The sequence below is a fragment of the Limulus polyphemus genome, unplaced genomic scaffold, assembly GCF_000517525.1.
Source record: "Limulus polyphemus unplaced genomic scaffold, Limulus_polyphemus-2.1.2 Scaffold2803, whole genome shotgun sequence".
NCBI classification, from domain to species: Eukaryota; Metazoa; Arthropoda; class Merostomata; order Xiphosura; family Limulidae; genus Limulus; species Limulus polyphemus.
Window position 1 is genome coordinate 93,467 of NW_013668413.1, and position 13,852 is coordinate 107,318.

At 29.1% G+C, this 13,852-nt stretch overlaps 1 protein-coding gene across 3 annotated transcripts in view; it reads right to left on the bottom strand.

Annotated features, from left to right (window-relative positions):
* Nucleotides 1-1,617: 1,617 nt before the first annotated feature.
* The window catches only part of LOC106467938, a 34,128-nt gene continuing 21,893 nt past the window's right edge, over nucleotides 1,618-13,852 (bottom strand). For all 3 annotated transcript variants that reach the window (XM_022396168.1, XM_022396166.1, XM_022396167.1), the window contains exons 8-10: nucleotides 7,877-8,013; nucleotides 5,305-5,394; nucleotides 1,618-2,896 (exon numbers count right to left, since the gene is read on the bottom strand). In XM_022396168.1, coding sequence (XP_022251876.1) covers nucleotides 2,704-2,896; nucleotides 5,305-5,394; nucleotides 7,877-8,013 — 420 coding nt within the window. In that variant the 3' untranslated portion in view covers nucleotides 1,618-2,703. The remainder of the gene's footprint in view (nucleotides 2,897-5,304; nucleotides 5,395-7,876; nucleotides 8,014-13,852) is intronic.

Genomic DNA, 13,852 nt, shown 5'->3' on the forward strand with positions numbered 1-13,852 from the left:
GTATTTTTACAACATTATATAACTTCATGGTGGAAAACTCGGCGTGTGTGGCTGGTGAATAACAAAGGACAAAGCTAGCTAGTTTCCCATTAAGAAAATCATACCTACATCAACTCGTAATTAACTCACTCATCTTGAACCCTCGATAAGATATCAAGGAAGTTCCAGACAAGAAAGAATACTTTATATTGCTTGAAAATTTGTAAAATTTTTGTATGTAAATCATTGTGTGTAATAACTTATTGTAAATTGTATTGTTGTGTGTGTGTATTAATCTTTTTAGCAAATATCATGAATTGACTATATATTGGCTTTTACTTAACTGCTAAATCCAAAGTACAATTTAACTACTAAAGTTAAAGTATCATTTAGCTCGGTTTCAGACCATTCAAAATTGTAATATGTAACAGTCTTCAGAGCATCAATATCAATTCCAAAATGTCAGCCCCTCCCATCACAGTTTTTAAGGCTAAAGTCACCTGAACCATTGTTGACACTTGAACATTCAAAACATTTCCATAAACTTCTTTGTGGCTACAGAATCATTGTTTCCCTTCTTATATTCAAACAGCATTACATGCTGAATGTCTCTCGTTGTGTGCCATCACTATAAAGGATTAGAGTATACTAAGCTTTACACATTATGTAGGCTACACTAATGTGACGTTTAGGTGGTTTGTTTAACTATTATGCATGATGTATGTTTTTTTTGGGGGGGGATAATGAAAGTGTTCCAAAAGGCGACATTAATTTCTTGATGACCTAATACTTTGTAGTAGATATCTTGTTAACTATTGTCATTTTGACCTGAAAATACCACTCTTCTAAGTTTGATTTGTTATTTGAATATATATCATTTACCTTCCTCAAGTACAGGTCAGTAATTATTATAGGTTTTAATTCATGTTTGCTCAACATTTTTTCTGTCCTAACTAGTTGTTCATGAAGTAAAAAACAATTCGATTCATAAGATTTTATTAGAAAAATAAAAATGTTACATATGTTTAGAAAAATATGGTGTTGATATCAATAAGATTATCATATCTTTAGTAATTAATACATACAGAAGTATTAGCATTTAAAATGTTATTCAAACTATTGCTTTCTTGGTGACGTATAAAACCCACAAAGTAATATGATTTTCGTAATCTTTGTCACTTATTATAGCTTCCACTTGAGTTACCAATTATTTTTAACAAAAGATGCACAATGACAGTGCAATTTTTTAATTTAACGAAACAAACGTTTAAGATGTTTCACTCAATGTTTAAAAGATTGTATAAAACATACAATAATGGGAATAGATAAAAACGTGTTTTCAGGTGTTTAATCAATCTAGCAGAACATTAAATTTTGCAAATCAAACATTACATGTAACAAGATTTAGCAACATTTCATACTATCTGGCTCAAAACAATTGCTGTGAAATTATTTCAATTACACATGAGCAAGAAGTTACTAGTGATAAAGCTTCAGCATTTAAGGCAAAGAGATCAAGTGCTACGTTACTTTTGTTTTTGGCTCCTTTTTTTTTATTTTTGCAAAATGTGTAGAATCAGTCTTGCCATAGAATGGTAGATAAAGTCTTTAGACTTTCTAAAAACCGGCAGTGGTTTGTCTAAAAGGAAGTAAAAGAAAATGTTTTCAATGAAAGCAGAGAAAAGAAATGCCTCAACCATAACTGTGTTTAGAGAAAAACAGTACAAGTGGCTTTGCAAGTAAATGTTTATATTAAACTTTATGGATATATGTTGATCAAAGATTGGAAACATAAACATAGCTTTTCATATATTTAAACATGCAAACCTTTGTTTCAAAATTACTAATTCTGAAGGGATCAAATGCCACCAGCTATATTCCAATTAGTATATCCCACTGAAGTAACTATAATAAGTTTTATTTCATCATGTTTACTAACTAAATCTATGAAAAATTAAAACAACTGATTAGAAAATAGTGTTTTATGACTGGGTTATAAACAATAATTTACTTATTTTTGCTATTAAGTTTCAAACAATTATCTATATTTGTAGGAGAACCTTTCCCACCATTTTGAGGAAGCAAAAGTATAAAATAAAGTATGAACCTGTTAAAAAATTTAACACTTAGGCATTGTCAAGTTATTTGAATGGAATTGTTTCCATTAAACCACTGAGTTGAAACAAAATAATTTCATCTGGGTTAATTTTAACCAATCAAAATTCAAATTCATGATGACAGAAAACAAACAGTTAAATTTTAAGTTAAAAAATACACAAGAAGACTTAAAACTTTCATTTTAAAAGAACATGACATGGCTGTATCTTTCAGTATAACATTAAAATTTTGAAATCTGAATTTCTAGACACAGCATTGTCTTATTTGGGCAGTTTATCACGTTAACCTGACTTATCAATCTTGAATGTCATAAATTCTGTTTTAGTTACTAAAGCAGTTATTTTATGTATATTTTATACAAATGCTTTGTCTAAAAATTCATTTCAAGTAAATTTTAAAAATATAAACAAAATAAATATATCTATTCACTTTTAAATAATATTTTCTAAAGTATATTCTTCTATATGATTCAATTATCAAAACTGATTGCAGAAGCTAGGAAACACTTTAAAAAAATTCTAATAAACATCAAACACAATAGCCCTCTGGAACAATATACATCTTAAATTATTTGCTATTAATTCTGTCATTTACATTTTTCTTCCTTTAAGGTAAGCCCATTATGTCTAGCAAAGCATTGACTTTTTCATTTAGCCAAGCAACTTGTTTATGTTTCAATCCAGTAACCCAATCCCTTGGAAGATAGGAAAATCCTACTTTACATCCAAGAAAAGCACCAGTAATGAAACCATTTATGCTTGCATGCCCTCCCTCCATAATTACTTGGCTAACTGCTGACCTAGGGAGATAAAAAACATGATTAAGATTTATATATACTATACTACAGTATTTTCTTAATTATTTGATTTACTTCTGAAGTATGATAAAAATAAATTAATGTGGATTATGAAGTTATTATAAAAACTTGTACTTTATTTCTATTTGAAATTGTGAAGGTTAAAATATCTGCTTAAAAAACATGTTCTTATGCCCTGTATTTGATGTGTGTGTGTTAGTAACACAGTGATTAGCAGATTCTTCACCCAAGAAAGACAATACTATTCCAGTTTTGTATGAACATTTTCAACTTATAATTATGGATAGTAAAAGGAGAATTATAAATGTTGATTCTATAATTCTTGATAATCTACTTATAGTAATCCCTAATGTTTGTGTTATTACCAAAGTTTGTTCAGTGCAAAACTAGAAAGGTTTGTGCAAATTGCTATTTATAAATGCATTCAATGAAATTGTAAAAAATCCTCTAACAACATGATGAACAAAGGTTTAATCAGAAATGTTAAGCATTATTAATAAGGTAATAACTATAATTCTACACAGTATTAAATTACAATGTGATTAACAAAGGGTTTTATTCAGAAGTGTTATTCATGATGTCAGAAAAACACGTAGGTTCAAGAAGTCTTGATACTGTTCAACCTATTGGGATTAATCTAGATCCTGGAATCAATGATCTCCAATCAATAGTTTCATTTCTGTCAGAAAAATAATTTTTATACTTTACTTATTTCTTTCATGTAGTATGAACCCTAACTTTCCCGAAACTTGCTATTTATTTATTTATCGTATAAATTGGTTAGCTTAACATCTCTTTTTCAATCAGTTTCCAGGTGCCACCTTTATTTTACTTAAGTATAGTTTATATATATATATTTTTAGCCAATTCTAAAGCAAAATATCCCTAACAGCTTTTTACGTAACGCTCCTGTCACCAGCTACATTTTACCAGAAATGAGACACGACAATACATGGAAAAATATAGTAAACCTTCGTGACGTCACTCAACTCCTTTTATGTATTACTCATTCAATCACACTACCATTCCCAGTTTACCCATGAAGAAGAAAGCTCCACCTTTTGAAAGCCCTCAGGTTATAGGGTTTTTATCATTTTGAATCAGAAGTGTTAAGCATTGTTCGTAAGGTAATAGGTAGCATTCCACACAGTATTGAATAACTAATATCTAATATTGTAGGTTTTTTGAAACCTTTTAGGTTCAATGGAAAGCTTCAAACATTATTTCTGTGTGGGTTAAGAGATTTTTTTTTTAAGTTCAAGTGAATATATATCATTAGAAATAAAATTATCAATCCTTTTTAATATGGAATAACTGCATGTCTTATGATGAGAACTAGATAAACAATACTGTTAAACAAAATAAAAAGGATTTAGAATTTAAAAATATATCAAAACTCCTGATTTATGTTGATTTTTGAAAACTTTTACGCTAACTCTTACACCTACAATAAATACCTGAAATTCATAAACAATTACTTGTAATGGATATTATATCTGATTTGCACATGCTCTTTTATATGTAAATGAATGGTCAAGCCCTCTAAACTCTATTACATTAATAAACAGACCAAACCAGAAAATTTCATACAAGCACAATGTTTTTAGAATGGTACAAAATTTTAATAATCTATTGTAATAATACTCAGTTTTAGTCCGTCGCGAAAATGTGTTTGCACTTCATTTCAATCGGTGTAAAAAAAAGAATATGCAAATATATGTTAGTTGACATTCTGTTCAACAACATATTAAAAACTTATCAATGTTTTTAAAAAAAGTTTAATATCATGTTGTAGAATAACATTATAAGTTTACTTACTGATAGTATTCAGTATGGTATAATGTAGCCCTAACCAAACTAAGGCAAAAAAACAAACACAAGTTACAGTGTTAATTTATCTCTTTATCAAATATGGGCCATACTTAATAAAAGCTTAAATTATATCAGGCCTAAGATAAGTGGACTTATAGATTTTGGTTTATGCAATTAGAATACTTTAGTATTATTCTAAAAATCCTGTATTTAAAGAAGTACTGTTGCAATAATTTGACCCCACATGTTTTGCAGGTCTGTGTTAGTGTACAATATTAAAAAGGACTGGAAAAAAATGTTAAGCCAATTTCCAACTCATTGCAAGGCCATCTAATATTGTGATACTTGTGTTAAAATGTTATTTATAAGTACTAAGATAAATTGTACTATTTTCACCAAATTTTTTTATATGTTACACATACTGTTTCTGACAATTTAGAAGATTTCAGAAATGTTTTTATATCAGTCCAAGTTTACACCAGAAGAATCTTAGTGTGTGATGGTTAAAAGTATAAAGCTAGTTTTCCTTAAATGGAAAATGTAACATTAAAATGTACAAAACTATTAAGCAAGCTTACTTGAAATCCTGGTGTGAACGTAATGATACCAGTCCAGCTGCTAAAGGTTTGAAAGCATAGTTCTGTTTTCCACTCTCATTCAGCTGCACACTTTAAAGAAACAAAATACAAAAAAAATACTTCTGATCATAATGACTATATGTTAGATTTCTGACCAGTTTCAATTATTACTAAACATAACAGCAATTACAGAGAACCATGAAAATATATGCCACTTGGACACACAACATACTTACAAAATAGCCACATTCTTACAATTTTTTTCATGCATCATACCGTAAAAATATCTATAATATTTGCAATTCCTATTGATCTATTATATAAACTAATTTTTTACTTTTTTTTTATATACATTTCCTATTTAAACTTTCAGAGGAAGCTTCTCTGATTAAGAATGTTGCAACTAATGTGCAAAACACCTGCATGGAAATTTACAAAAATTATCTGAATATCAAGATATATCCTGTACTAGTTATGGAAGAATGAAATTAGTAGTTATTTTATGCTAGTGTTTAATAATTGTTGATTATATACATAACGTGTACTTTGTATGTATTTATAGTTACTGTGTATTAGGTATATTTGGTTATATATTGTTGACATTTTGTAATATAATTGGTTATATATTGTTGACATTTTGTAATATATTTGGTTATGTTATGAATATGTAAGTAATGGTATGTAGCTAGCAAAACTGAAATATATATTGTTTTTTATTTGGTAAATTTGGTATATGTTCTCATTATTTAATTAATATTTGAAACCATCAGTACTTGGGAAAACTCCATAATTAAAGAACTGAGAAACAGACAATAATAAATGAAATACTTGCAAAGCATACAATTGTGTTTGCTTTCTTGAATTCTGTAATGGTAATTATTGTTCTTTGCCTGTTGCTACCTGGTAGTTATTGATTTTCATCTGTTGATTTTGTGTTTCTGTCAAGCATTTGTCAGTACAGTATGTTTCAATAATATATGTATTCTGTGTAATATTGGTACAGAGAGAGAGAAATGTTTTTTTTAAAAGCACTGCCATATTATAATATACAATACTTTTGTAAACTTTGTTTTAGCTCAAATAGTCATGTTCCACCATGGGATTCTTAGGTCCCCTCATGATTCACAGAGTCCTTAATGTACCAGTCAAGCACCTCCATTATTTTAATTATTTTTATAGCTACCCCAACGGGCCAATTCTTTAACTGATTTGGTTTTTGAATTTCGCGCAAAGCTATACGAGGGCTATCTGCGCTAGCCATCCCTAATTTAGCAGTGTAAGACTAGAGGGAAGGCAGCTAGTCATCACCACCTACCGCCAACTCTTGGGCTATACTTTTACCAATGAATAGTGGGATTGACTGTCACATTATAATGCCCCCATGGCTGAAAGGGTGAGCATGTTTGATGTGACGGGGATTTGAACCCACAACCCGCAGATTGCAAGTCGAGCGCCCTAACCACCTGGCCATGCCGGGCCGATCTTAATTGATTTGTCTGTTGCCATTTCCCAGACTTTATTCAACTCTTTTTAAAAACAAACAGTTTTAATTTAGCTTCTCAGATACGTTTTTTTTTTATACTTCCTGTGTTTTATTTGAATTATTTTCATTCTCCAAATTCCCCAATATTATCTGATTCATATTTTTCTTCCTGTTATATATTGCCATTTCCCAAACTTAGTTTAATTCAACTTTTTTTAAATTCTCAGATTTGTATTATTCTTCCTGTGTTTGTGTTGAAAAAAAAGTGTGTATCTGGCAGCAAACCTTCACATATTGTTCATTCCGTAAGTGAGAATTAGAAAAAAAAACATGATACTTTTCTATAGACTTTCAGGAAGTAGAATTATGGGGCTTAAGGGCAAAAAAAATTGACCAAATTGTTTTTGAGTAAAATCTAAAAAATAATATCCAAGATCACACCCAAAAAATCCCCTTAGCATTGGTGCAAAGTTTCAGGTCTCTAGGTTCTTTCCCCTTGGAGATATGGAGTCACATACACAAACAGACATGCTCTTATATTATTATATGGACAACATTTGTTTTCCAATACATGCCAGTTAAATATCAAATATTTCTATATAAATACATAGTATATATTGCTGAAAACATTTTTTACACTGAAAATAATGATGTCAATTTTAATTTTTTTAGTTCTATGAAAGATTAGCATCCTTTGTTTACAACTTGTATGTAGCAGTACAGTACTTGGTTTATAATAAAATTTATACCACTTCAACATGTACTCTTCCACCTGCGAGGTATCTCAAAATATTCTCAATGACAGTTTAATTTTACATCTCTGGTAACTTACCAAAACTTAATCTTATTTTTGTTCATGAATACAATTGTATGTACATGTAGTTAGTATAGTTTTTATCTTAATATTTAGTGTTTAAAACTGAGCACGCTGTTTTTAGTGTACTTACCTATGGTTTGCTCCTGAAGAAGAAAGGACCACCTTTTGAAAGCACTTGGGTTATAGGGTTTTTATCATTTTGTACCTAAAGTTTATCATTTAAGATTAAATTAAGTACAGTCTACTCCAATATACTGAAAATAGTCCCTTACCTCTTTAATGTAAAACAGCTAAAATATTTTCTAAGCTCATCTCTGTGTTCTGAACTGTTTAAATGGATGATACTTGTGTCTCGTACTTTTGCAATCATTTCTTCAAGTGAGGAGGTTTTCATCAAATCATATTGGCCCTTTAATAGTAATACAATATAAGAAACAAAGAATGTTTGACAGAGTGAGACCTTGCAGAAAATGTTACTGTAGCTAAACATACATCATGATTTATCATAGTACATGGCACATCAATAAAGCATAAAACACCAAACACAGTAAAAAATGCTTTAAAACTGGAAAACTAATGAAAAAAACTAAAGACACCAGAAATCAAATTTGACTACTGGTGGTATCCATATATTGTATTATATATATAGAAAAATTTTCTGTTTTTGCTTTTTATAAAACTCATTTTTAGACTTTGTTTGTAGTTAATCACAAAGCTACACAAAGGGCTATGCTCTTCCCACCGCAGGTATCGACACCTGGTTTCTAGCATTGTAAGTCTGCAAACATACCAAAACTCATTTTAAAGATCAAGGCAAAATAACAGAGTAACATCACTTATTTTTTTGTGTAGGGGACACAAATTAATTGTTACAAGCAAAGAATGATAGTCCCATTTCTGTAACTGTTTTTGACAAATCTACAATACACTTTAGTATAATTTTCTTTCGAGTTTTTCTTATCCTGACATCCAACTACAATCCTTTTGTGTAATTAACCTATCAGATTTTGAAAGTAATTTTTCTAAATTGCTTTTGAGTCCATGACTGTTGGTTACACTGTCCCTAATAACATACAAATCACTTTTTTTTTTAATATTGTCACTATTGCAGTTAATACCTCTAATCTACTGTCAGTGATACGAATGCTTGCTTAAGATTATTTTAAATGGTTTAGTAGAGAATTAAACACATTTTCTTCACTTAACTTCACAGACAGAAGACTGTACTAATTTTCTGAATTTAACAGGATAACATATCCAAGTTCAAATAAGGGCTTACTTTCAGATCTAAGATATAACTATATTATACTTACTGATACTTATATACATATTCTATAAACTAGTTAAAGACAAATATGCATGTATAACAATGAAAATAGCTCTCAGTGTCATCAACCATTGGAAAATACCTTTTTGAGAAATCACAGAAAATACATGTAATTTGCACTATTACCATCATATGTGTATACCATCAGATATAAAGGTTGTGTTTTATCAGAATATAAGTAAGAGCTACTAAACTACTGAGTAGAAGGATAAAGAAAAATCTAGTGGTCTCCACCAGATCAATATATATAATGAGTTAAGATTCACAATATTCGGGAAGGAGTTTATAGGAAGTGACTGAATTCTTTCAATAATATCTACAGACAGAGTTACTCTGTTAATGAACATTTGGGTAAAAGAAAACTGTCATTTTAAGGATATCTGTTGTTAGTTATTACAGGCAATATTCACCACAATAATAATTTTATCAGGGAACTGTTTGGTAAGAACTTCTGGCAGAGTTTACTAATAGTAGTGTTTAGCTCACAGGTTACTTCTATATTCTTCTAAGTTGAACTACTAAGCTGGACTTTCATCAACTAGTTTTAAAACCTTGATTTTTTACAATTCTGTGAATCAACTAATCTATAGAACTACTTCCAAATATATTTTTAGTAAAACTTATGAATGAATTTACCATATTTTCTTTCACATATTTCCCCCTTACATTCTTAAAAAATTTATTGGGAATAAAAATAATTCTCAACAAACAAGGCTGATAATTTTTTTTTGTAACCAAACATACATTAGAAAAATTAAACTTTATAGACTCTAGAAAGTTAAATTATTGTTATCTATCTAAACAAATGAAAAAGTAAATCAATTTGATCAAACCAAAAAGATGGATATAATATTTCACACAAAAAAAATTCTTTTTTAACAGCACTTATTTACTTGAATAATAAAGTAATTTGCTCTATAAAATTATGAGTTTATTGGTTTTATGAGTATGTTAGTTTGGCAACAATACTATTTTCCAACTGAAAAATATAGAGAAGTGTTTCTGATAGTTGGTGAGTGAAAGTAGAAGATGCGGTAGCACAACCACTAATGGAAATGAATACAAAATTCATTACTTACTAGTAGAGATCCACAAAACGTTTACTGTCAAATTAGTATCTTCATTGCAACAGCATTTCTTTAAATACAAGATTTGTAGAATAATACAAACAAAATGTAATTGTATACACTGAAATGTGCAAGTCCACTTGTATTTAGGCTGTACTATATAGAACCTTAACTAATGTTAAGCCTAAGTTTGATAAAGAGAAAAATCAAATGAACTGTGTACGTTTTTTACATTAGCTAAGTTAGGACTAAACTATACTGTACTTAATACTATCTATAAATAAACTTGTATTGTTATTCTAGGACCTAATATCAGACCTTTTTGGTAACTTCATGCTTTTAATGTTATTGTACTAAATGGTTAACAAAGAATATTTACATCTACCTGTTTTTTTTATTCATTCATTCATGAAGCAGTTGTAGTTACTTGTTCATTGAGCTTCCCAGCTCTCTGGTACAGGCAGGCACTTGCATTGTTTTTCTGGGTAAAATTCTTACTGCACATGCTTATAAGGTGTCTGTGCTTAGAATTATTTTGTATTATTCTACAAATCTTGTATTTAAAGAATTAATGTTGCAATAAAGAGACTAATCTGAGCACAAATGTCTTGAGGGTTTCTACTAGTGTATTATATGAATACTCAGTATAGTCTGTTATGATAATACATGCACACCTTACTATCTAAGTATGCATGTGCGCACATCATTTCTGTAACACACACAAACAAGTATATTATTATGTAGATATCACAATATGTGAGCATATAAATCTATGGTACACATCTATCACAAGACAAATACAATTACAAATAAAAAGAAAAAAGACTGACAGGGAAACATGTAAATTACAAAACAGCAGATACAGAATTGTTAATTTTACCCACTAACACTTCAGGTGAAATTAAAATTTGAAGGAACAGCTAAATGAATAACAAAACAAAACATTAATACAGATTTAAAATAATATGTCAGATAGATACTACAGTAACTATAGGAAAAGAAGTGAGTAAAAGAATGATCTTCTTTAAAGGATAGTGGAATAGAAAACATGAATGTTGTAGTTTCCATAACATCCCATACATGAACATTATGGGGTAAATCAGATGGTGAATTCCATTTAGCAGGTGAAGAGATAAACTAACACAAATATGAAACTGAAACCTACACACTGATTTGTGGTAAGTTTTGTAAGCCAACTACTTTGAAGTGCATCATACATTCTATATGCAAGTGAAATGAGCTTTAACCACTTAACCCTCTCGCTATGGGTGGGTCAAAAGTGTGTAGGTGAAGACTTTTTAAGAGAGTTACATTCAAAATTCATTTAAAATCCTTTATCATCATTGTATATGAATAACTTTGGCATCAAAACATATTTAACTAGAAGGTCACTCAGTAAAGTGTATACCTCCGTCACGCAGCATTGATCATATCGGGTCTCAAAAATAAAGAAAATATGTCTGTATGTCAGTCATTATCAATGGACACAGACCACTTTTGGCAATATTATACAAGTTTTAAATTCTTAATTTTATGAAGAAATATTTAAAAAAATCCTAAGTCTCCCCTAGAACGGTAATTGTGATATTTGTTCTCTAGGTCTTCTATCTTAACTTAATTACCACCCCTCTGAGAAGTACATAATTTAATGCAAGTTACTCATTATAATATAAATGTTACTAAGTCAAAGTAGAATTTTTATAGCCTTCAATTTTATTTGTTTACAGAGTTATAATCCAGAAAATCAGACACACTTGCAACATCCACCTGTCACATATTCTCTTTCACAAATTGCTAATAGTTTTCTCTGATGTTTTATACTATATTATTTATAACTACTAGAAAGCCAAAACTTTAATCCATCAAATGACATATTATATTACATTGTTTTCTGTACAATGCTTTGTATATTTTGCTTTCAATTTGAAACTTTTTCTCATGGTATTCACATTGACACGCTTGGCTGAGTTTTTAAAGGCTCTTATTGCATAGTTAGAAAGCCTGATAAATTATGGTAGTCATAGGACATTGTTTGCTTTGTGAATGTTATTATTCTATTTTCTTAGGTGCATTATTTAATTAAATAAAAAGTATTTAGTGTAGTAGTACCACTAGTATAAAAAAGTAGGCTTAAATTTCATCAACAGTAGACAGCAAGAAAACAAGGACTTAGGTAAGTACTATATTTCTTATTTTTCATGTATATTCTTTATTTATTATCATAAAAGTAACTAAAATGTAAAGTTAGAAACTTGTTAGGTTGGATTAGGTAAGATAATGAAAAATAATAATAATAATAAAAATTCTTCACGAGATATGCTTGTAAGTGGCTCATGTGTCACGTAATTTGATACGATAATGTGAGCTACACATCCGTTGGGCAATTTACAACTTGTGTGGCTGGATTATTAGTATACACAAAACAATAAAAGGCAATAAAACAATAAAATTAAGTACAAACAGATGTATACATTTAGAAGCTTTAAGCTATTTAGGATAAATAATTGTAGTTTCATGTTACAATTTGCAGTCTTCTAGAAAAAAAAAGCTTAATTTAGATTTATTTCATATATTTCATAGAGTTAAAGTATAGAAAACTAACAGAAAAAAGTTTTACTGAAAAAAAAACGTTTGATATTTATTTAGGAGGTTTTACAGATTATATAAATGAAACTTCAGAATTTTCAGATAAAGTATTTTGAATTTTAACATGAAAATCATTTTGCACTTGCAGCAGTCAACACTCTGACTCCATATATTCACAGACAAATCTTTAGTAAAAATACTTAATTAAAAAATCTTATTTTTGTGTACAAAGACTTTTAATGTTTACTGAAAGCTTGCCAAATTTCATGAGATACACAAAACATATTAAAAGTTACAGTATGGAAACTCGGATAGTCACTTGGAGGTCACAAATTTGGTCAAATCGACCTATCCTGTAGCAAGAGTTATTTTTAAATATACCAAAAACTATGCATTATTAAGTTTTGTAAAATTAACAGATACATTGCTTAAAAGTCAGATTCCTATAAAAGCTTTTCATAAATCTAATAAATACTATCATCATTTTTCCAGTTTCTGTCCATAACATTTAAAAATCAAAAACAAAAATATTCTACTTTATCATGGCTTCAGACTTCATTCTTTCAATTTAAAGGGAATGTGGATACTCACAAAAAATCTAAGTTTAATCAAACAATTATAGCAATTTATCAAAATAATAAAAAGGAAAATCTAATTAACAAGTTAAAAAAAAACTTTTACCAAAAAGTTTTTTATATGAGGAAAAACTTGAATGTTCTGTCTATGTCAGTCTATTGTATTTGTTTTCAATCACCCAATGGTTGAAATTAACCTTGTTTCAAGTTTAGGTGATAAAGTTGTTGTTTCTTCCTTTTGTCCCATGTTAACCCTTTCGAGACTGTTTGGTTTAAATATTAGTGATTAATTTATATTTGTGAGTGAATACTTTATTATTTTTAAGTTTTGTCATAATAAGAGTTAAAAGCAGATGATTGTAGAATGTTTTATTAATAACTAATTGGTGTTGAGAATATAGAAAGTGGCCAGATGACTATGTAATAAAGATATAAATAGCGTGAGACAAGCGGGAAGCAGCAGACAGACAACAATAGACAGATAATTGAACTTGGTACCATTTCTTTCCTTTGAACTAATATTTCAACGAGGTAGGGTGTGTCTTTAGTCTGCTCGAAATTTCATATTTTTTTTAAACTAAAATACCTCTTAGTTACTAAGCTAGATAAATTATAGTGGAATTCTATGGTATTAATGTAGTCATATATGCTTTTTTATTTATTCAAAAGTACATATAAAACCTAAACAAAAAT